Source organism: Chelonia mydas, chromosome 3, assembly GCF_015237465.2.
Source record: "Chelonia mydas isolate rCheMyd1 chromosome 3, rCheMyd1.pri.v2, whole genome shotgun sequence".
Lineage (NCBI taxonomy): Eukaryota > Metazoa > Chordata > Testudines > Cheloniidae > Chelonia > Chelonia mydas.
Genome location: NC_057851.1, coordinates 135,765,713 through 135,790,177, shown reverse-complemented (window position 1 = coordinate 135,790,177; position 24,465 = coordinate 135,765,713). Strand labels below are relative to the sequence as shown.

General features: G+C 40.5%; 1 protein-coding gene across 17 annotated transcripts in view; it reads left to right on the top strand.

The window, feature by feature from the left end:
* The window catches only part of AKT3 (AKT serine/threonine kinase 3), a 261,533-nt gene that overhangs the window by 156,441 nt on the left and 80,627 nt on the right, over positions 1 to 24,465 (top strand). For all 17 annotated transcript variants that reach the window (XM_043543356.1, XM_043543358.1, XM_043543354.1 and 14 more), the window contains 3 exons: positions 8,729 to 8,860; positions 15,168 to 15,233; positions 18,416 to 18,484. In XM_043543356.1, the coding sequence (XP_043399291.1) occupies positions 8,729 to 8,860; positions 15,168 to 15,233; positions 18,416 to 18,484 (267 nt within the window). The remainder of the gene's footprint in view (positions 1 to 8,728; positions 8,861 to 15,167; positions 15,234 to 18,415; positions 18,485 to 24,465) is intronic.

The window sequence follows — 24,465 nt, the reverse complement described above, 5'->3', positions numbered from 1 at the left end:
CCATCTTTCTCTTACTTCATAAATTTGTTCTTCAGGATTCAGAATGAGTAAGAAGTAAGAATAAGAACAAACAGGACCAGAACACTGGAGAAATAGGAGGTGAAGGGGAGGGACAGAGAAGAGAACCTCATCTAATGGATGGAAGCCCCTCAAGAGTCTAATTCCCTATAACCCTCAGGTGAATGGCTGTTTGCCCCTTTACCTCATCAAAGTTTTTAGTAGTCCCAGCTCTTTCATTCCTCTGGTTGAGTGGTGCTTCTTCAGTCTCCCAACATCCACCCATTGTATTCCTTGGCAGGCCTCACTGTGTTACTCTGCACTGTTTGCCATCTCTAAGCCCTTTGGTAAACTCAGGAAGAGAACAGGAAGAGACTTTTGTCTTCACCACTAGGTCTATGACCATGGCCTGCTGTTAAGTCACTACTCAAAATCCTCCAAGGCTATTGCCTTCCTTCGTAATACCTGCTTTGATGCGGCATGTGTGAAAACTAGATCCATGATAGCACTGATTTTAGTTTCATTTGTGGAGATATTAGATTACAGATTCTTACAATAGGACTGGCTTTCTGCCCTTCCCTTAATATACCTATAAATGTGTTCATCTAGACCAAAGTATTCCCTTCTTCATTGATACTGTGCTAACTTTCTGAATGAACTTTGATAAGACTGTACTCACCCCAGTCTGCAGTGATTCTGAGGGAAGAGATGATCCCTTTTATGGAGGCCTTAGCTGGTCACACAGATTTCTGACTTTTAGAAGTGGTATGGCATGAAAGGCTTTCACTTTCCTTCTTCAGGCTCACAGAGTAGATGATTAACTGCCCCTTGGTAATCAAGCGGTTGTCCCATCCCCGAGGGGGAGAATGGCCAATCTTACAGGTTAAGATACAAAGGATTCTGCCCAACCATGACCAAGCCACTGTTCTGTTGAACAGGGATTTCTTGTGCTTTTCACTCTGCAAGAATCATATCTCCAGGCCATTCTCAGGCAGGCAGTTTTCACTTCTTCAACACAGAGAAGAGCAAGAAAGTTGTTTGCTGCATGTTTGTTTACAAGACTGTTAAAATAGAGCAGATGACCTGGCTTCTTCTGCCAGAATTCTAATTGTGACTTGTGGGGAGATGAATAGATTCCAGGGTCCCAGAAGGGATTATTGTGATGATCTAGAATGACCTTCTGTATAACACATCCCATCTTGATTTAAAAATGGTCAGTGATGGCAAATGCACCATGACTCCAGTGGTTAATTACCATCACTGTTAAAAATTGATGCCTTTAGAACACTGGAGCCCCATGAAATTCTTTTTATTTTTTATAGTTTTTTATATGGGGGGTGGGGTGGGGGAATTTCATGTTGTTCTGTTTTATCTGTGTGTATGGTGAGAAGCTCTGGGGGATGGTTTCGATCCTGCCCTTAGAAGGTGGGAGGCACTGGGAGGTGCAGATTGCAGAGGGAGCCAGCCCTGCACTCACCCCGCAGCAGAGGCTCCTGTCCTGCAGGGCTGGGCCTGCCAGGTTGCAACACCACTCACTCAAATTTGCACCCCTTCCACCTCATCATTCCTGGAGTGGGGAGCTGGGCCCAGGAGCTGTGGCTACAGGGTGAGTTTTTCATTTTATTTAGTTTAGACATTTTTTGTTCAGTTTTGTGTTATTTCGTATTTGTAAAAAACACAGGGCTCTAGAGAAGACTAGTCTTTAGCTGAAGATACGTGATTAACATCTTCCATGTGGTCACCACGCACTTGTGGTCACACATTACATGGTGGACCTGTTTGCAACAGCATAGTTGTAATTTAGAAGTGCTCTTCAAGCATCTGCTTAAAAGTTCCATGTGTCAACCGTAATGTAATTATGCTTTATTATATGCAGGCTGGAACATAGAACAGAGAAAATTAACTATAGTAAAAGCTGTGTTATCCAGCACTTTACCAACCGGAAAGATCTAGAAACTGGCATTTCTGATAGGGTTGCCAGCAGTGTTCCCTCTCATTTTTCCCACCCATGTGCAGAATGAATTTTATTATGCGTACCAATATGGAGGTGATGTGAGAGAGGTGTCGGATCTGGGGCCAAAGGCTTCGGAGTGTGGGAGGGGACTCAGGGCTGAGGCAGAGGGTTGGGATGCAGGGGTGTGAGGGGTCCGGCTGGGGGTGCGGGCTCTGGGATGGGGCAGCAGATGAGCGTTTTGGGGTGCAGGAGGGTGCTCTAGGGCTACGGCGGGGAGAGCAGACTTCCCCCCAGCTCTCTCTCCCCGCAGCACCACCTGGGCTGGGAGAGAGAGTTGCCTCTCCCCGCCGCATCAGCTGCAGAGCTGGGACCACAGGATAGGTGCCCCTCCCCTGGCAGGTCTGGGCTGGGTCAGGGCCGGGGTAAGGGCCCTGGCCACGGCAGAGTTGGGGCCAGGGGAGGTTGGGACCGGGGTAAGGACGTCCCTCCCCTGGTTGTGGCAGGCCCCTGAATGGGTTCTGCTAAGAAGGCTGCTGTGTGGCTGCGCAGCTTACAGGGAATTTAAGTTGCCAGGTGTCTGGATCTGGGTGATGCTAACCTCGGGCGGCTCCCGGCAAGCAGTGACATGTCCCTGCTGCTGCTGCTAGGTGGAGGCGTGGCCAGGCAGCTCTGCGTGCTGCCCCTTCCCTGAGTGCTGGCTCCGTAGTTCCCATTGGCTGGGAACTGCGGCCAATAGGAGCTGTGGGGGCGCCACCCGGATCCAGAACCCTGAAACCACTCCTGCACTCCAGTCTCTTGCCCTGAGCCCGCTCCCACACCAAAACTCACTCCCTCCATTGGTAAGTATAACTTTTAGTTAACTGGAATTTTTGACTAGCTGGCATGCCCCTTCACGCAACATACCAGATAACAAAGCTTTTACTGTACTTGATTTTCTTTTTGTCATAATCTTCTCCTCCTTCCTCATTCTGTCCCCTTCCTTTCCTCATTGCTCTTGCTTAGATATCTATATTGGTTTGGAGGTATCTGGACTGATAAATGTGGATAGAAATTATATAATCTAGATCAATATCTGTTTAGTGAAAAGAAGAGATCAGGACTGAAAGTCCAAGGATCTAATTCCTAATTTACGTATTTTGTTAGTTTTATTTAATTTTGGTCATGCTTCCTTGGAACATTTTTTTGAGGTAGCTGAGACATTCATTGTTGAGACAAATATTGTTTAGTATTGTTTAACTGATGGTGTGCTCTGTGCTGCCTGATATAGAAAATGAAAGACAGTCTTTCCCTTGAAGAGGTTGTAGGTTAATTTCTGTTGGACCTCAAACCCTTTCCTGTCCAGGCACTTTGTGCAGATTCTTAATATCTTCTGCTCATTTCTAGAACTTTCAGTACTCTGTTTATTGCAAGAACCATTTTCTCTCAATCTATGAAAGAAGCTACTGCTATTCAGCAACAGAGTAATTATCACCACTAACTAGTAGCTGTGTCATGTACTACCTACATGTTGATAAGATTTATAGATTGATGGTAGAAGGCTCTTTAATTTAGAAGACAAAAGCATTCTGTGAGTTCTCTGCTACTCCTCAGGGGTTTAGATATATTATGATAGCTGTGCAATAATTGAGAAAGGGTCCATGTAATTACTCGAACAGCTATCTCTCATTTTTAGAACCTAGAGAAATATATTTATGATCAGGATCGAACATTAGAGTTTGATGATAGCTGGTCACTGTATAATTAAAACATTTTGTTAATATACAGCCTGTTTCTGATTTATGAACTTTCACAGGTGCCTATTCACATGGAAAATATATGTAAAATAATGTTGATTATCCTTTTGAAAGTCTTTATGGAGTTTTAACAATTATTACACATTATATTTTCTATAAATAAGGATAAAAATGAAAAAGTAAAGCACAACTGTTTTTAAGTCTGAGTTAATAGAAAAACTAATGGAGAGGGAGAAAAGAAAAATCCATGAATTGATGGGTCAAAGATCAACATTAGTATATCAACATGTTGAAATAGTACCAATGTGGCAATAAATCCATACAGGTGTAATGTACAGTTACATCCATAATTGGAGGAAAAAAACTTGTAAAATATTTTTAGGAAAGGAATCATGCTAAGCCAGGGGTTCTCAAACTTCATTGCATCGCGACCCCCTTCTGACAAGAAAAATTACTTCATGACCCCAGGAGCCGCGACAGAAGCCTGAGCCTGCCCACGCCCCACTGCCCTGTATGGGGAGGCCAAAGCCCAAGCCCCACTGCCCAGAGCGGGGGGGCCAAAGCAGAAGCCCAAGGGCTTAAGCCCCGGGGGGGGGGGGGCCTGTAACCTGAGCCCCAGCACCCGGGGCTCGGGCTTGGGCTTCGGGCCCGGGCTTTGGGCCCAGTCCTCAGCAAGTCTAATGCCAGCCCTGGCGACCCCATTATAATGGGGTCGCAACTCACTTTGGGGTCCGGACCCACAGTTTGAGAACCACTGTGCTAAGCCTTCACTAAAAATTAACTGGTTAAAGATTTTAATAATAAAATCATCATATAAATTTAAAACCGAGTAAAAGAAGCATTCTTGATTAGGTCCTTTTTGAGATGATCTCTACCTGTTAATCCTTTTCCTTCTCTTGTGTTCTAAAAACTTCTTTGCATGATCAAATTGTTTAAACGTCTGGAGTTCACCATTATCAATTATCTTTGCTTTAGCTGGAAAGACCTTCACAGCTCTTTGTGCCCCAGCCACTTGCAATTTTTGACTTCTCTTTTTTATGCCTCAGAGTTTCCGTGCTAAATCAGCAAACATATTTAGTCACTTGCCCATAGGTCTCAGGTTTTGTGCAGTTCCAGGTGTGGAATTTTTACAAATTATTTAATGATCAAATTTTCAAACAGATTACCTAAAATCATAAACTTCATCTTTAAACACAGTTGTGTAGATTTACGGCAGGTAAAAGGCATAGACAGTCATGGAAAGTGAAACCCTCTATTTATCTACCAGCAGGTTTTTCAACAATAAAGGTGATAGAATTGATGTAATATACTTAGACTTCTTGAAGGCATTTGACTTAATACTGCATGACATTTTGATTAAAAATCTATGATGATTCAAAATTAACATCTCACGTAAATGAATTAAAAACGGTCTAACTGAAAGGTCTCGAAACATAATTATAAATGGGGGAATCTTTGAGTGTGTGTCTGTTTCTATGGTGTTCCACAGGGATTGGGTCTTGGCCCTATGCTATTTAACATTCAGTGACCCAGAAGAAAACTTTAAATCATCACTGATAGTTTGCAGATGACACAAATTTGGGGAGTGCTAAATAATGAAGAGGACAAGTCATTGATAGAGAACCTCTTGGATTGTTTGGGAGGCAGGGCACAAACACACAAGTGTTTTAATATTGCCAAATGTAAATATATACATCTGGGAACAAAGAATGTAGTCCAAGAAGGTTGTTGATAAAGAGGAGAGGTTTCAGATAAGAGCCATGAGAATGAATAAAGAGTTAGAAAAAATTAGAATCTATAGTGATAGATTCAAGGAGCTCAATCTATTTAGTTTAACAAAAAGAAGGGTAAGGGGTGACTTGATCACAGTCTGTAAGTACCTTCATGGGGAACAGGAATTTGATTATGGACTCTTTAGTCATCAGACAAAGCTACAACATGATCCAGTGGGTGGAAGTTGAAGCTAGACAAATTCAGACTAGAATTAATGGACACGTTTTTAACAGTGAAGATAATTGACCACTGGAACAATTTACCAAGGGTTATGGTGGACTCTCAATCACTGGAAAACTTTAAATCAAGACTGGACATTTTTCTAAAAAATATGCTCTAGTTCAAACCGGAATTAATTCAGGTAAGTTCTGTGGCTTGTGGTATACAGGAGGTCAGACTAGATGATCACAGTGGTCTGTTTTGGCCTTGATAAATAACAGTTCTTTCTAAGGATTACAGGGATATTTTGTTCTCCATGGTCTACACAGTTCTGAGCATCTCTGCTGAATCTACCAAGTAGTGCAAAGCACGATAGGATGTTTGCCAAGCAGGAAATGTGATTCACTAAAATATTCTTATATAGTAGTCACAAAACATACATTAGATGGGAACAAAATTTAAGTACCACTGAGTTGGACTGGATTCAGACCGGAGACCTACAGCAAGAGGTCATGAGGTATTTAGCAATGTCATGAGATAATTGCTCATGAGATATGAGCAATGTCATCCTGTATGTGCTAATTTAAGTGGTGGTCCTGTATCTTTTAGCTTTAAAAATTCTACATTTTGCATTAAAGTTGCAAAGCCAAGTACTAGGAAATGTCAGAATTAACTTTGTTGGTGCAACTTTAGTTATGTCCCTTGTGCATATGCATTTATAAACAGACTTTAATTACATAATCACTCACCGTCTTTTCCCCCATGGATTGTCAGCAGGATTTGAACCTAGGAGCTTCAGAGCCACAACACAGATCTCTGCCACTTGAATGAAAGGAGTGAATGATACAGAAGTAGGCTTTTATTTTGTATGTGTATCAGCCCTAGAGAGGGAAATAACACATGCTTGGCCAGTGGATTACACAAGTGTAGGTGAGACAGCAGTGGGATGTTGGATATTGGGATTCCTGGGTTCTGTTTCTGGTTCTGGCAGCAGTGTGATCTAGTGGTTAGAGACATCACAGTCAAGCATGCAGGTTTTGCACACTCATTCTAAAGGCATCATGGCTAAGTGGATGAGTTTTGCATAGCTTTTGTCTTGGAGACCTGGGTTCTTTTTCCACATCTGCCTGAAGTGGCCATGTGCAACATCTCAATTACCTTATTTGTAATCTGGGGGGAATGATAGTTTCCTGTCCCTAGGGTAGGGATATGAGACCTTGGTCAGTAAAGAAGACAGTGCATAGAAATATTAACACCAATCAGTAGAAGAGGTGAGACCAGAACCCATAGTATTCTGGCTCCCAGCTGAGTACACATTACCTGGGACCAAAGGTTATTTTATGGGAGAGTCTCTTCCCTCGCTTCTCTCCCCTCCCCCCAATTTATGACACTTAGGGCTTGTCTACACTGGCAGTTTACAGTGCTGCAACTTTCTCGTTCAGGGGTGTGAAAAAACACACCTCTGAGCACAGCAAGTTTCAGCGCTGTAAAGCGCCAGTGTAGAGAGTGCACCAGCGCTGGGAGCCGTGCCTCTTGTGGAGGGGTGTGTGTGTGTGTTTTTTTTTTTTTAAGAGCGCTGGGAGAGCTCTCCCAGAGGTGCGCCACTACCACACAAGCCACATTAAAGTGCTGCCAGTGTAGACAAGCCCTTAGCAAGGCATGTATGTGGAAAAGCAGCCTAGTGCATCGTTGTCATTTGAGATGTGTGACAGATGAGAGGCCTAGTTGTCTATACAAGCAATCTTCTTTTTTCCTTCATAAGAGAAGGGTGTGTGTGTGTGTGTGTGTGTGTGTGTGTACATGCACGTGCACACACGGTCTTTATTAGGCATGAACAAAAATACCTAGGCATGGAAGTGTGTTGAGAATAGCCAAGTTGTGGGAGAATTATCATTAAATACCATTTCTCTCAAAGCAAAACCAGGAATGAGGAGCACCCTTTCACTGACAAGATCAGATTTAGTGGATTAGGTTGTTACTTGCAGCTCCTAAATGCCTTTCTCTGGCTTGGCCCCTTTTAAACACTCCTGGATTTCTAACAGTTGGTGATTTCTGGGTTCCTTATTTTCCAGATTTTTAATTTTTTTTAGAGACTTTCTTAAACTAGAGTATTTTATGTAGTTTTTAAATTTGCAATTTCTGTTTTCATGTTTTCAGTCTGTATTCAGTGTTCACAGTATCTTGACACCCTTTATTAGTGCCTTCTGTAATGTCAAAACTGTTTTTAAAGAGTTATCAAGAGGCTTCAGGATGGTTTCCTCAGGATAACTAACCCCATCATGTAAAGACGGAGTGAGCGATGGTAGACTCAACAGATTCATCAGCCTCTTTACCCTTCCTGCTTATATCGATAGATATGAAGGTTTCCAGATCTGTTTGCTGCTAATATTTTGATTTCTTGGAATCCATTTTGTAGAAGTTTAGTTAAGTGAAAGAAAATAAAAATGCAAACATAAACACCAGGCTGGTTCTGAAAACAATCACGCAGTAAACTCTATACCCAAAGACTTAAATCAGCCAACAGCTGGTGCTAAGCTGCAAGGTCTGTTACTGGCATTGTATTGCAGTTAGTGGATCATGTATGGTGTTTTTTTTTTAAAAAAAAACCAACCAAACAAACAAAACCCATAGTCCAGAGCCAGCAGCAGCCTGGTGTTAAAGGAAGCTTGTGAGTGGCCATATTTCTTCACTCCCTTCTGCTAGAGTTGATAATCTTTCTTAAACTGGCAGAATCCATGAATTTCAGAGGTAAGACTAATTTGTTCTGCATGTGCTGTTGCTAAGAATGATTACATATGATATATAAGATCACTTATATTATATTTTTGGAGGTTTTTTTAGAGAATATAAACTGCAATAATTATATTAATGAATGCATTAAGAATGTAGTAGAAGCCTTAAACTAAAATGTTCTTCACTATTCTGAATTTGATTGTGGAATTTCACTATTTGTATAACTTGGTCTTAACTTCCTGTCAATGGTACTGTTTGGTAGTGGCAGTGCACCAAATGTGCATATCTATAGATAGATAGATACATACATACAGAGAGAGAGAGAGAGAATCAGAATCTGCATAGTACAAATCCTATTCTTGATTTTTGCTCCATCCAGACAATGAATGATTTTGACTATTTAAAACTGCTGGGGAAAGGCACTTTTGGCAAAGTTATTTTGGTCCGAGAGAAAGCAAGTGGAAAATATTATGCGATGAAGATTTTGAAAAAAGAAGTTATTATTGCAAAGGTAAGCTTATATTTTAATATTTTTTCTGCTCAAGTATTCCTTTGGGTGGGAAATTCCATATATAAGAGGCAAAACACCTGTGGTTTCTGATGGTAACTATAGGTTTGTAAAGGGATCTAAGTTCTCTTAACATTTGTACTTCATGTGACTTTTTCCATTGCCTTACCAATCTAATGAACAGAAAGCACTTGGATGCATCCTTGCTGTGGTCGTCTGGATCTATGTTTAGGAAAGCATCAGACAGATTGTGCAAGTCAGGTTTAAATAAGAAGAAAATGTACTGTGAGAAGTACTGTAGGCTTACAGGAAAAGATTATTTAAAAGTAAACTGGGATCATTCTCAGAGTAATTTGTGTGAAGTGGAGAAATTAAATATAGCTTATATTTTATTCCCTGCGTTGCTAGGTGAGGCAACTGTTCATGGGATAAAGAATTAAAACTTTCAATTCCTGTGGGACAGGAAAAATCTGAAGTTTATGCCTGTAGGGCTGATGTTAAAGGGGCAGGATCAAATAGTTTAAACTTACTGTTTGACTAGCCTGGTATTGCCAACTGTTGTGATTTGATTCTTAGGCTGTCGCTGTAAATTCTCCATGTAGCCGTTCTAAGCTGATGGGAGAGAGCTCTCCCATTGGCTAAATTACTCCAGCCCCTGCAAGTGGCGGTGGCTATGTAGGCTGGAGAAGCTGTAGTGTAGCTATAGAGCAGAGGTGGGCAAATTACGGCCCACGGGCCACATCCGGCCCATGGGACCGTCCTGCCCGGCCCTTGAGTTCCTGGCCGGGGAGGCTAGCCCCCGGCCCCTCCCTGCTGTCCCCTCTCCCCCACAGCCTCAGCTCGCCGTGCCGCCAGTGCTCTGGGTGGAGGGGCTGCGAGCTCCTGCCGGGCAGTGTGGCGGCGGGGCTGGCTGCTGGTCCTGGTGCTCTGAGTGACATGGTAAAGGGGCAGGGAGCGAGGGGGTTGGATAAGGGGCAGGAGGTCCCGGGGGTAAGTCAGGGGACAGGGAGCAGGGGGCGGTTGGATGGGGTGGAGGTTGGTGGGGGGGTGATCAGGGGATGGGGAACAGGGGGTGTTGGATAGGCGTGGGAGTCCTGGGGGAGCTGTCAGGGGGCAGGGGTGTGGATAGGGGTCGGTGTAGTCGGGGGACAGGGAGTTGGGGGGGAAATCCTGGGGGGGGCGGTTAGGGGTGGGGGGTCCTGGGAGGGGGTGGTTAGGGGACAAGGTGCAGGGGGGTTGGATGGGTCAGAGGTTCTGAGCGAGGCAGTCAGGAAGAGGAAGCGGGAGGGGGTGGATAGGGGGCAGGGACCAGGCTGTTCGGGGAGGCGCAGCCTTCCCTGCCTGGCCCTCCATACAGTTTCGGAACCCCGATGTGGCCCTCAGGCCAAAAAGTTTGCCCACCCCGCTGTAGAGTGTAGCTCAAAGAGTTCAAGGCCAGCGGCACCGTCAAATCATTTAGCTTGACCTCCTGTGTAACACAGGCCCTTAAATTTCACCTAGTTACCCCTGTATTGTGCCCAGTAACTTATTGTGACCTTTGCAATATTTGGTGGTTTATGAAAACCCCAGCTGCTGGTATCAGATTATTATGTGAGAATTTTATCTTTCATCTTAAAGAAAGTAAATTTCTTGTCACATGGAAAAGTTTAAAAATTTAAACTCTAGATGCTGCAATGTCAGGAGGCAAATCCAAAGAACCCCAATCTGATGATTTTTGTTGGCCTGACTCGTGATATTTGAGTGCCTGGGGTTGGCAAAACTGATAACCCTAAAATTCTAATCAGATTTTTCTCATGCATTTTATAGATTTCACTTTTAAAATATCACTCTATACATTTTTGCTTTTAAATATAACTGTGGGATGAACTGTGATATGCCAGAACTTGCAGCCAAGGAGGATGGGGGCTATGGTGGCTTTGTGTCTTCCTGATTCTGGACAGCTCCAAGGGCTAGAACAGTTCTCAATGCAGTTTAGACAACCCTGTGGGTGTACAGTGGCTGCTTCTGTTTGTTCTATGGGTGTAAGTGCTCTTCAGAGCAGCCCTACCCCCAACACCTTTGTCCTCAGCATGGCCCTTATGTTAGTGCTTGTGTAGGGGTCCCCAGGAGGCAGTCTTATGGCTATTTTTCTTAGTTCCTGTGCTGAGAGAATCCTTACCTGGCTGCATACAGGGCCTTTAGAGTCCCTTTAAGCCATTTTCTTGCCCTTTTGCCCAGTGTAAAAGTGCCATAGTTGGGGTGGCTTTTATATCCGTTAGACAAAACCAATATTTTGGCTTCCCTTTTTTATGCTGATGGCTGCTGCAGTAACACAGAACTTAAAATAAAGTTAAAATAACATACTTATTTTTCTATCTCTGTGTAGCAGGTTCTGCTCTCCATTAAACTAGTGAAAATCTAAAGTAATTCTGTTGAGATCAATGAAGTTACTCAGTTTACTTCAGAGAGCAGAAGCTTGCCCATTAGGATAGTGCTGGAGACCCAGATTTTTTGTTTAGTTTGGTCTCACCCATGTTAACCGAGTAGCTTTAATGTCTGAGGAAGCAACACATTCCTTAATCTCTCAATTTTGACCTCTCTAGATTACTTTTAATAACTTTGGAGGCAGTGGTGTTCAGTTTTCCATGGCTGATAGGGTGGTAGTGATGATGTGAGGTCCTGGTGAAGTTTAGAATGGGGGATATATTTGGGTCTTCAGACAAAATTTGGTAGATTCTCTTTCCCTTCCCACCACATGCAAAAATATGACAGGCTGGTAGGCACAGTTGATTGGCACACTAACATCAAATATATCCACAGAGATTTATAAATAATGATAGCATTTAACCTCTGGAGCGCAGTGCTTAAATTGACACTTAAGAGCACAAGTTAAAATAAGTTCTTCAGTGTCAACCTAGTCTTCATTTAAGTACATCACATAGTTGACTAACAGCTTGGTATAATATGCACTAGTGAAAACTATGATTGTAACAGTAGGTGTGTTTATGTGTCAGGTTTGAGATGTAATGGCACAGCTGTTTATGGGAGGGTTGTATGGTATCTGCCCAGTTCAATTTTCGTGACAGATCAAACATGGCATTTGTCTGGAACTTGCTACCAGTATTATTAAATCCTGGGCCAATGGGATCATTGACAGCTTTTAATACCGTATACTTCATGAACCATTGAGGTTATAAACAAAATTTAGAAATCTTTGGTAATTCCCAGCCTTTCATTTGTACACATTTGTTTACACCTCAAGCACAGTGAGATATATTGGACCTAAACTTTGCATTTAATTTAATTTGTTTCTTTTCCCACCACTTAAATTCTGGCATGATTTTTGAGAATCGCTAAAACTATAAACTAAGAGGCACATCCTCAACTGGTGCTCCAGTGTCAATTTACACCATCTAAGGATCTGCCTCTTAGTTTCTTATCTGCTCAAGAATGGGGTTTTCAGCAGCATTCCATGTTGGCCAAACTCAGGTTTAATTGAAATCAATGGGAGCAGAATTAGGCCAATGCTTAGTGCTTTTGAAAATCCCATTCTAATGCTCTGTGCTACCTAAAACAGCTGGGAATCCTAGCTTTCAAATGAAATAAAGTATTAATCTCTAAGTCTAAAGTTTGTGATGTAACAACTATGAAAATCGTGCCAGAATTGAACACCAGGAGTGAGGAAGCAAGATAAGAATTAGAATAACTTGATTTTTATAGTATTGTTACCAAATGTGTCTCAAATGGCATTGTGGGATTCCATGTTTGCTTATGTGTCAGAGATTCCTTATATTATGTTCCCATCTCCATATATAGAATACTGATCATTGATATCCGGTTGGGGCTGGTTGGTGCTCATCACTTCTGAAACTCAGGCAGATATCTAAATGACTTAACGCTCCTATTTTTGAAAATCTTCGCTGTTTTGAAATGTGCTCAGTTTACAAGTAATACAGTTTTTTTCCTAACTTTTAGTCCTGTGAATTCAACCTGAGAAATCAAGCCTCAGTCCTTTTTCCCACATCACCACTAATAAAGGTTCTGCAGGCCAAAGTAGGCCCTTGAATAAACCTGCACAGTCCTCCTACCTATAATGGGTTTGCATAGCTATAACTGATTGGAACTTAAACAATTCTGTCAGTGTGTTTTGTGCAAGTGGGAATAGAGCCCTCCTTGCATACTCATAGCTGTGTGATCTTTGCAGAGGTACCAAGCGTAAAGTGCACTAAAATCTTAAGCCCTGATCCTACAGACACTTAAATATGTGTTTAATTTTGCTTTTGTGTGTGGTTCCATTGACCTAATACGAGTAATGTTATGCACGTTTTAACTATTTGCAGGGTGAGGGCCTTATTCAGTAACTAAAAATAAACATGTATGATGTAGTAAAAACAGACAGCAGATCTGTTGAATCCGAGGGTGCCATTTTTACAGTCACTGTTCAGAGCAGAATTGTAATGTCATTTTATTTACTTTTGTTATTTGAATGTTAAGTTCTCTACAATGTTTCAGCAGCTCCATAAATCTTAAATAATAGGTAAATTTTGTACTTCACTAGTTGTTTTTCCCCATGAAAATCAAGGGGCATTTGAGAGTCATCCTATTGGTGATAACGTAAGTAGTTTGTTTCCACACTGAAAAGGAAGACCTTTTCTCCCCCATCCCTAATCATAGTAGTATTTGTGCTTCGCTTCATCTTCTCTTGAGTGTGGATATGGAAACTGCTTGTCACCTCAGCAGCAAGGGACTCAAATTGTATCTTAGACTTCTTGGGAAAGGAGTCAAAGCAGATGTAAACTTTTATTTAAGATATAAAATTGATATTAACATTTATTTAAGGTTTAGGGAAGTATTCAGATGTTTTATTAAATTAACTGAACAGGAAAAATATGAAAAAGATTTGTAACAAGTTAGGGCCAATCCATGTGTTAAGATTCAAGTGTGAATTGCTGGAGCCAGAAATATATTCTGATATATCATCAAATGCTTTCCGGAAAAATAATGATGAAGTGAAGAGAGAGGAATTCTTGTTGTTTTTCATGGATACTAAATCTACTCTCAGACTTTCAGACAATAAAAAAGGGGGAGGGGAATATTCACAAAGTATATGAAGTAGAGTTCTAAAAAGTAACGTGACATTGCCCTTTCTAGTTCTTTATGGAAGTTTTTTTTGATAAACTTCTAAAAATGTGTTAGAAAATCCTCATAGTTCCCCCACTGTTTTAATGCCTTCCTGTTGTATGTGGTAGTATTACATTCACCCAACATTTCAGTGCTATTCATTTTCATACACTAAATGACACCATAAAGTTTTAACCACTAACTTTTTGTTGCTGTTATTTTTAACTTCTTATTTTGACAGTCTTCTTTTCAGTACAATTTATAACTCCTGCCATCTTTGGTTAATTTGTAGCTTAAAGGTATCTTTTCTTCATAGTTTAGACTAATTAATATGTACAGTGCAATAGTGTTACATTTTCATTACTTCTATTGCTATTTAAAAAGTATACTTTGAACAAATGCATTTGCTTGTTATTTCTGATATTTCTGATTCGCACCAAACTAATCTTCCATTCACTATGATATTCAGCAGTTGCTAGGCAACCCACACAGTAAGTTGCTGACCCTCCTACCTTTTTAAGATAATGCAGATAGCAGAGGGGTTATTTTAAGGAATTTTCTTTGTGAACCGCAAATCGGACTTATGTTTTTGATGTTATTGAGTTAAATTATTTTAAAACTCTAATTTATTATTTAGAGATTTATTGCTACTCTAATTATGAGTTAGTTGTAAAAATTTAGAGAGCCTCTGAAAATGTTAGTTTCTTTCATATTAAGATTAATTTGGGTGTAATACATGCAATTGCCTCCCAAATTTTATCCATTTGCATTTGATACAAAAATAAATCGTTAATGATTAATAAAAACTTGTAGACTGTTACATGTGTAATACTAGATGCTTCACAGCAGAACGACTATGTAGGACCATAAGTTGTCTGTATTTTTAAACCATCAATTCTTTAATAATTTCCTCATATACAGAAAGTAGTATAATAATTCATCCATAGCGCTAGAAAAAATAGGGACTCAAATACAGGGTGTGTTAATTCATCTTTTTCCACATTAAGAGCTACATTTAATTTTCTACCTGTGTTTTTAGAATATATTTGAATGATAGAATTCTTTGAAAAGAAATAGTACATTCAGTTTTGATAATTGTTATCTCATTTTACGATTTTGTATCTTTGTCTTTCCTGAAGTAGTGAAATTAGACTTATAAATTATATTTAATTTTCATCTCTCAATTCATGTTGAACCCTTTGTTATTCAGGATGAAGTGGCTCACACTCTTACAGAAAGCAGAGTATTAAAAAACACTAGACACCCTTTTTTAACGGTAAGTATTGGGAATACAGAATAATTTTTTTAAATGGGTAATTTTTAACCTGAGGGATATACAATTATTGGAAAGAAGTTGTAAATAAATGCATTTTAAAACTTTGTATAACTCATGTGACTTAGGGTGGCAAATATCTTGAGTTTATGGTAAACAATATTAGAGTTTGGAAAATGCATTTAAGGTTTGTGGTTTAGAAATACTAATGGATCTAATAGTTTGATAGAGCTTAAATTATATGAAAGCAAAAAAGTTAGTTGTAAACTTAATGTTGAATTTTTTGTGTGGATTCGTTTATCCACTAAAATTGTTGAGTTGTAGAATTTTTTACACATTGTCAAGAGACTAATTAGAAGAAAGTGGATTTTAAATGGTTAGAAATTGAAGGCATGATATTGAAACACATGTTTATGCCTGGCAAACATAAAGTAGAATAACAATAGTTCAGTATCTTTGTGTACTGTGTGCTGATTAAATGTTTTAAAATACGTAATATGGACAATAAAATGTATTCACCGTTTTTATTATGTATTAACAAAATAAAGGAAATAGAATCACAAATTAAATCCATTTGAGGTTCACTGCAAATTAAGGTTAGTCTACAGTTAAGGAAACCAGCTTCCCAATATAAAACTAAGTTAAATCCCTCCTCACTCTCAATTTACCCAAAAATATATTGATGTCAAATTTTCAGAAAATTAAGAAAAACAAATAGTTTTATTCTGGTCTTCTACTGTGTTAAAAAAACAATGCTTAGTGGGTTGTAAAGTTAATCTAGGAGACTATTATAGATTTTTCTTTCTTATTTTTGAAAATAAGGCTAATTATAATATGAACATGATGAATTATATATATAAACTGATTTATAAACAAACGATTTAGAAAGCAATGGATATATGGATGATAAAGGTTTTTTGGATATATATTAAACTAGATATATTAAAACATTATTATAAAAGTATATTGGGAGAAATGAGAACTTCAGAAGTTTCTTAAATTTCAGAGTATAAAGATAGGCAAGAATATGTCTGGCGTAGTCCATTTCAGAATCTAGAACATGTGACGGTAGATTCATCATCTCTTAAAGTGCCTTCCATGCTTATGGTGCTGAACAAATAGTAGTGATATGATCATTTACCAGTTGTAGATTTGTTTGTTCACTCAAGATAAAAGAAACCCACACTCAATGTCTGGAAGGTCATTTCCTAAAATGTTAGTGTTTGTAACAAGAAAGATTAAATAAATTAACAAAATTATTATTTAGCATTAAGCAGAAAGTAAATAGAAAACTCCTCATCTTCGGCTTCAAGTGAATCCTGTAACTCTGGTTCTTGAACTCTGCCTTCTTATAGGTCTTCCCAGAGTTTCCCAAGCCAGTCCCGCTTGTAGTCCTTCTCAAGCTGGTCAGGAAGTGGTTTTCCCCTTCTGCAGGAATTTGAGATTTCAAAAAGCTTTCCTCGTCCCAACTGGGATGACAGGTCAATTCTGAAAATTTTTATGAACCAAATATCTGAAAGAAATATTAGATTGGTTCAGTGAAAACATTTTGTTTAATTAATTTCAAAATGTTTCATTTTGATTGTGAACTTTTAAATTTTTGAACTATTTTTACTAAACATTGAATTTTGAAATGAAGTGATTTCACACTGAAAAATTGAACTTCTGTTTTGAAAATGCTGAGAATGGGGCACTAATAATTTCAGTTTTCTTGTTTTTTTTTTTAATTCAAACAGGAAATTTGTCAAAACAAAAAAGCTTGGTTTTGATGAAACGGCAGTTTCCAACAAAAAAAATTTAGTCAAATTTGTGACCAGCTTCTTTTAAATAAAGATAAATAGGGGGGAAGATAAGCTGAAATTAACTTTGTTCTTCAGGGAATAGTGTCTCTACTGCATACATTGATATAATTTCTTAGTTTCTCCCTTTAAAAAGTACTAATTTTTTCCTTCAAAGTCATATATATAATTCAGATATTCAATTTCATCATAAACTCTGTGTATAGCATAATGTCCTATTGTGATAACTTGTTCATTTTGCTGTTTTAAAAGCTATTTTATGGAGGCTGAGGCTGACATTATAGCTATACTTGGCAGACCAAGTAGACATTTTGGGCCAAATTGTGCTCAGCTTGTCCAGTAGCACAAAGGAGAATATGACGCATATGGGTACAAGGGGTGGGGAGTGGGCAAAGCCTTGGCCTTGCTCCTCAAACCACTGGTCACATAGCTGGTATGTCTGGGAGCTATATGCTGTACCAGGTATAGATCCAGCACAGTTTTCTCCCTTCCCAGAGCAGCCGGGAGAACAGCAGGGCAGTTGACTCCCTTAGCCACAGTCTCCCTCCTGGGCTACTCTAGGGACAGCACAACAACGTGCAGCTCTACTTACTCTAGGTACGTTGTTAAGTCATGATCTATCCTTTCATAATTACATTGAATCTTGCTACACTGCATTTCAAATAATTGGGCCAAATGCATATCTGTAATGGATTTATAGTCAGATTTACACCAGGAATGACTTTGGCCCATCATGAGCCATTCAAACCTTGGGAAGTCAAGATTTTAAATTATATGAATAATAAATGTTAATACTTTTTAAAAGTTATATATAATTCTATATATTATTCATGTGGCACTGAAAAAATCTTCAGCATTGTACAGTACATTAAAATAAAGGCAGTACTGCTCTGAAGATAAGACAGACAGACATAGGGATCACATTGAAGGTTCCTCCTTGCTCCCCTTCTCCCACAATATTATAATATTTCTTCTTATGGGTACCATGGAAAAAGTTGACTTGGGTGGTATTAGAATGAGGAGAGGACTATGGTGGAAAATGTGTGGCTAATACTACACATTTGGAAGTGAGGAAGACATTTCATTTCATAGTAGGATTAGAAATGCCAGTAGAAAACTCTGCTTATTTTTAATGGCAACATAGTAAAAAATAATTATCTTATTAATGTACGCTCTGCTGAGTGAGCAAAACGTGTAGACTTTTCTTGTCAATGGCTCTCATAGTAGAGTGCTTCAGACAGAGAAGTAGGAAACAGTGATGATACATTCCAGCAATCAGATTTGTCTGTTTAACAAGATACCACTACATTTTTGCTACCATACTAATTACTAGAAATCAGGTTAATATGTAAAGATAATTTTTTTTTGTTTTTTCTTCTCTTTAAGTCTTTGAAATATTCCTTCCAGACAAAGGATCGTTTGTGTTTTGTGATGGAGTATGTTAATGGGGGAGAGGTGAGTCAAAGAAAAAAAATTGCATTTACACTGGTATTGTTGCCATTAGGTAGTATTTTTAAAGATGTACTTTGTCCTGAATTTTTCAACTTCCTCAAAGTTCACTGGATTTTTTTTTTAAATTATTTGTGTTTGATTTAATTTTCTTAAAATAGGAAACTACCTATAAAAAGTTTAGGGCCAGATTTTCAAAAGCATGCTTTGATTTTTGAAAATCTAGTTTGTTTTATTTTAAAGTTTCAGTGCATGTCAAAGAAATAAGTTTAGCGTTATAGCTAGCAGTCTAGCCATGTGCATGCCTACTGCCTACTAGAGACTCTTCCCTCCTGCAGCCTGTTCTCCTCCCTCCAAGTCCCATGCAGGTTGCTACATCTTTCCTTTTAACAATTGTAGTTGTCTCTTTTGTACAAGCGTTTGACTTGCAGGGGCCAGAGGTTACTAATACATAATCCACCCACAGGGACGTGGCCTTTAGAGCCATCCCATTGCTGCCTGTTAGGCCTCATAATTCTTCAGTTGTGCTGGTCTTTGGTATCCTACTTCTTGTTTGTGTTATCACTGTTGGTGGGGCACTTGCTACCATCCTGTTGCTGCCTTTATTCTGTTGGTTGGTGTCCTATTGGTCCTCTGTATTGCTCATGTACTTAATTTCTTCCAACTCTCCTGTGTCAGGCCAGTTGATGATTGAGGTTCTTCTTGTGTCTTCACCTTCCCGTCCATCACTACACCGCAGTTGTCTTCTGTTTTGTCTCTGCCACTGTTCTGAATCTGTACCTACCTTATTTGACCTGTGTTCCATTGCAGCTTGAACTGTTACCTTGTGCCACTGCTTTGTGTGGCTGTTTGAAGGTTGGACTGTAGACTTGCTTACCTCTGTGTAGTGGCCTTAGGTCCTTGGCTCTTTTGTTGTAGTGGAATGTCCACTTAGCTTGGCATTCCCTTAACTGTTTTAGTGTACTGTCCTTTGTTCCTTTGCTGGGCTGCGGCTGACAGTCCTTCCTGGGAAGTAGAGTCTTGGTTCTCTTATCAGTCTCTGTCCTGGGCGGCTCTCTATTCCCTGGGAGGGAATATTGCGATGCTCCAATGTTGTCAGGTAGAAGGATCCTTTCCTGTCTGTTTTGCCTTTGGCATCAGTTTCTTGGCTTTGACCGCCAACTTGGCGCAGAGTCTTTTTTTGTTTTGGATGTAGTGTATTGTGACCCACTGTCTGAGCATAGTAGGTCAGGTTTGCCATATCTTGCAAAATGAACCGTTAGTTTCCTGATGACACTTCTGGCCTGAGTTTTTTTCCAGGTAGTTCACCTCCCAGAATTTGGAGTAGTAACCTGCTTTGACCATGTAACTTTTAATAACAGGAATTAACTTTTTCCCGGGGTTCAGATGGGATTTCGTGAGGCTGTAGTCGCCTTCTGTTGATTACTTTATTTGTTGTACATCTTACACTGTTCTGTGTATGCTCTGCTCTGAATTGGGCGTTAATTCCTGACTAGCTCATCTTAACTATGCCTCCTTTTTCAGGTGTGAAGCATGTATCCATCTCATGATGTTTTCTCTTAAATCTGCTGGGATTACTGCTCAGTTTCCTTTAAAAAAAAAAATTTTTTTTTGAGTCTTGCACACACAGCTCAACCCTCACCTGCAGGTACTTGCTCCTTGGCATCTGGCCAGCCTTGCAATATGAACTGTTTGTGCCTGTAGCACCCCACCCTATTCAGTGTTTTGTTTGTTTGCCTGGGGCCCCCCATCCAAAGTGTGAATGTATTGATAGATTCTATCTCCTGTTCCACAAAGCCATCAGTGTTGTGCTCTGGAAGGTATGCCTCACTCAATATATCTGCTGCCAGTAGTGACTTTCTTGTACAATACCTTGTGTGTACATCAGCATGCTGGAGTCTATAATGGGTTGTCGTCACTTGGGTGCTCTCAGCAATGACTTCATGATACTTTCTCATAGCTTCTGATCAGAGTGCACAACTGTGCTGTGCCCAAAGATGAACTGCTGGAGTTGTTCCATTCCACATACCACAGCCCATGGATCCTTTCCTATCTGTGCATAGCCTCTGTGTCTGTCAGGGCTCCAATAGCAAATTCTGTGGGCTTCTGACTTTGTTGCTCTTAGGTCTTCTTCTGAGACATCACACTGAAGCTCTAGCTGCTCTGTAGGGCAGCAGTACCTCAGGACTGATGCCTGGCTTATGATTTTCTTTACTCTTTCAAATGCTGCTTCTTGAGTCTCTCACTATTCCCACACTGCATAATTGTGTGTTAACTGTCTCAAGGGCTCACAGACTTATTGGTGTGCATTGAATCTGTGTAGACAGTTGGCCATTAATATAAATTGCTGGACTCCCTTCACTTCCTTTGGCCAGGGCATTTTCTTAATGTTTGTCAGTTTCTTGGAGACTGGCTGGAGTCCCTCAGAGGTCAACAGATGTCTGACACAGGGGACCTCAGTTCTCCTTATCTTCAGCTTGTATGGATTCAACCCAGTATTCCACTCATGGCACTAGTTTGAGTTGCTGCATCTTGGTATCATGGGCCTGGATTACCTTGTTGTAGACATATCCTTCTCTTACAATAAGAATGTCATCAGCTGCAGTCTTTATGCCTGGGAGTCTGTTGGATGAGGCCTGGTTCAGTTTACACGGAACACCTCTGGGGCCAGATTGATGCCCAGAGGCATTCATACCCTTCAGTTCCTATCTCCACCTGCCAGAAACCATTTTTGATATCACTTTTGCCGTGGATAAATTGAATAGTGTGTCCTCAGTCATTGGTAATGGGTAGTGACTTCTCAGTGCTCTGTTCAGTGGTTTTGGGTCAATGCAGATTCTCTATTTACCTGAAGGTTTTCTCAGCGCTAATGGAATTCTGATCCACTCTGTGCTGGTTTCAGTGAGTGTAATGAGGCCTCTTTGCAGGTTTGCTGGTTCCTTCGTCAGGGGCTCCACTAGAGCTAATGGAACTCTGCATTTTTGTAGCCTTATGTGCAGCCCATGGGTATCAGTTTCTGCAGCTTGCCCTTTAGGGTCCATCTCCTTGAAATATATCCTCATATTCTGCTTGAATGCTGGACAGGCCCATGTTGACTGTTCTCCCTCCTCTCTTACTTTAAGAATATTCTCCTATGGTGCATATTTGCCAAATTAGTAGCTGTCATAACCCCATAATCATACCTGAACACTAGAAGTTTGCATTTGGTTTAGGAATTTGTCCTAATGACCAAGGACTTAAAGTGTAAGGGAGGCTCAAGAATATGGTGTAGCGGTGCCAGAGGGAGCAATTCAGAGGTTTAGATCAGAGGGTTAGATACCAGATGAGGAGTCCTTCAGTCTTCCTGGTTTTGATTACATATAACTTTTTTTTTTAACAGAAGTTAAAAAATAGTGTACATATTATATAAAGGTGTTAGAGATAGCATTTGTTCCAGAAACATAAGGAGGACATGCAAGTTGGTTTAACTGTGGTTTAACTAGGCTGCAACTTTAATAAGTATCAAACCTGGAAATAGATCTGGAAAAAACTTGTCCAGTGCAAAGCATCCTTCCTTTGAAATCCATTCCACCAAGGGCCAGATTTTCAATTAGGCACAGGAGGCACGTGCCAAGGGGTGCCTAAAAGTTAAGTGGGTTAAAAGTTTCATATTTACAGAAAACATGAAGGTCAGCTATAGGCAGGGGGGCACTAAAGATGCTGTGCCTAGGGGCTCATGAGATGTAAATCCGTCCCTGCTTCTACCTGGTGGAGAGCTGCCTGCTGGCAACCCCACTCCCATTATAGCTGGGCCCAATACTGTTGCTGTGACCCAAACACCATCACATGGTACGAGGGTTAAGGTGGCGGGAAAGGTTGCCCCCCCTCCCCCAATATACCAGTCATTCAGAGCCTCAGCCCTGCTCCTCACCTTCTTTAGGAGGTGCTTAATCCACTCCTGTCAAGGCTGAATCCCCACTCTGTCGCTCCGAGTGCAGAAGGTAGGGGTCATCAAGGATTCTAAAAATTAATACTTGTCACTCCAGGCTCTTCTCTCTGACCTTGGCTTGGAAAACGCTGCCACCACCCAAATGCAAAAAAACCCCAAACCCTTGGACCCAGGAAGGAACACTTGGGAATTTGTCCCTATGGGGTACCCTCAAGCCCTTTCAGCCCCACTCCAGGGAAGAGCCGAGAATGAAAACAAAGGAAATTAGCTGTGGCCACCAGCTAATGAAACAGCATATGCACAAGCCTCTTAGGACACAAAAATCCAAATCCCTCTTAAAAATTTTATTTTATTAAAACAAAAAAAGAAAATACATCTGGAACTTAGGCTGTTGCTAAATTTTAAAAGAGCAATTCCAAAAATTAAGCACCCAAAATGGCTTTCTTGGGCATTCAACTTAAAGCAGGGATCGGCAACCTTTGGCACATGGCCCGCCAGGGTAAGCCCCCTGGTGGGCTGAGCCGGTTTGTTTATTTGCCGTGTCCGCAAGTTTGGCCGATCGCAGCTCCCACCGGCTGTGGTTTGCTGCTCCAGGCCAATGGGGTCTGCGGGAAGCAGCGGCCAGCACATCCCTCGGCCTGTGCTGCTTCCCACAGCCCCCATTGGCCTGGAGCAGCAAACCGCAGCCGGTGGGAGCCGCGATTGGCCAAACTTGCGGATGTGGGAGATAAACAAACCGGCCCAGCCCACCAAGGAGCGTACCCTGGCTTGCCGTGTGCCAAAGATTGCCGATCCCTGGCTTAAAGGTTACAAGCAAACAAAAGCATCTGGGGTTAGCATAGAGGGGATCCACAAGCCAAAATAAAGAATAAACATGATCTCATTTATCTAAATTTTCCCTATCTAAATGATTCCTTCTAGGTATGGATGTTAATTTTTCATACCTGGTTCAAACTTTACATAGCGTTCCTGCTTATAGCATTGATGCTCTGTCCCTGCTTCTCTGAAGAACAACAGACACACAAAAAAGTTTCTTTCCCCATTTAAAAAAGTTCTAGCCTTTCCACTGGCTCTTTTGGTCAGGTGCCCACTTTTTTTTTCCTTTACCTTGGGGACTTTTTAACCCTTTACAGGTTAAGCAAGTAAAGAACACCTATCCAGAGGGATTTTACAGCTAACTGGCTGGCTGGCTGGCTGGCTGGCTGGCTGGCTGGCTGGCTGGCTGGCTGGCTGGCTGGCTGGCTGGCTGGCTGGCTATCTATTAAATGGAGCTACCCCCCCTTCATTTATCACAACTCCCAATTCCAGTTTATCAGGAAACCAAACCCCGCCATTGAACAATCACATGCACTGGGCCCCTGCCACCAAAAAGCACCAGCAATTGGTGTGGCTGCAGTTTGATGCAATAAATTAGTATCACAACATATTACATACATTGTCTTGTATAGCAGAATGCGCTCAGTGATCATCTACTGCCCAAAATGTTATAAACTCCACTGCAGGAACAATCCCCCTGGCAGGGGAATATGCTGTATAATTTAATAGATGCTTCCTATCTCTAATTTTTATTATTTGGCAGTAAAGCTCAGAAATTTGCAGCAATGCAAAAATGTAACTTCTTCTGGAGAATATTCTGAATATGCCTATTAATTTCTCATTTTTTATAGTTTCAGTATATTTTCAGATTTAAACTTCAATATAAGACATTAATTGGTTGTTACCTATGTATTTATAACTCAGTAAAATCAGATTTTAAAACTAACCAGATGGTTTTCTCAACATTAAACCTTACAGTATTTGTCATATTTTGCATTTTTTCTCTTTTCTCATAGCTCTTACTTTGATTCAGCAGATACAGCAAACCACTTGGTTCTTTCTTATCAGAGCAGGTGATATTAATGTTTCTAGGCAAGACTTGAGAGGAATTACACCTTAACCAGGGGAAAAAAACAACTGTATACGGTTGCTTTTTATTTTTAAGCTCCTGGTTTTATTCCATTTTCAACCATCTCTACATGTTGCAAATGACAATCCCTACCTCAGATTGCTTACAATCTGA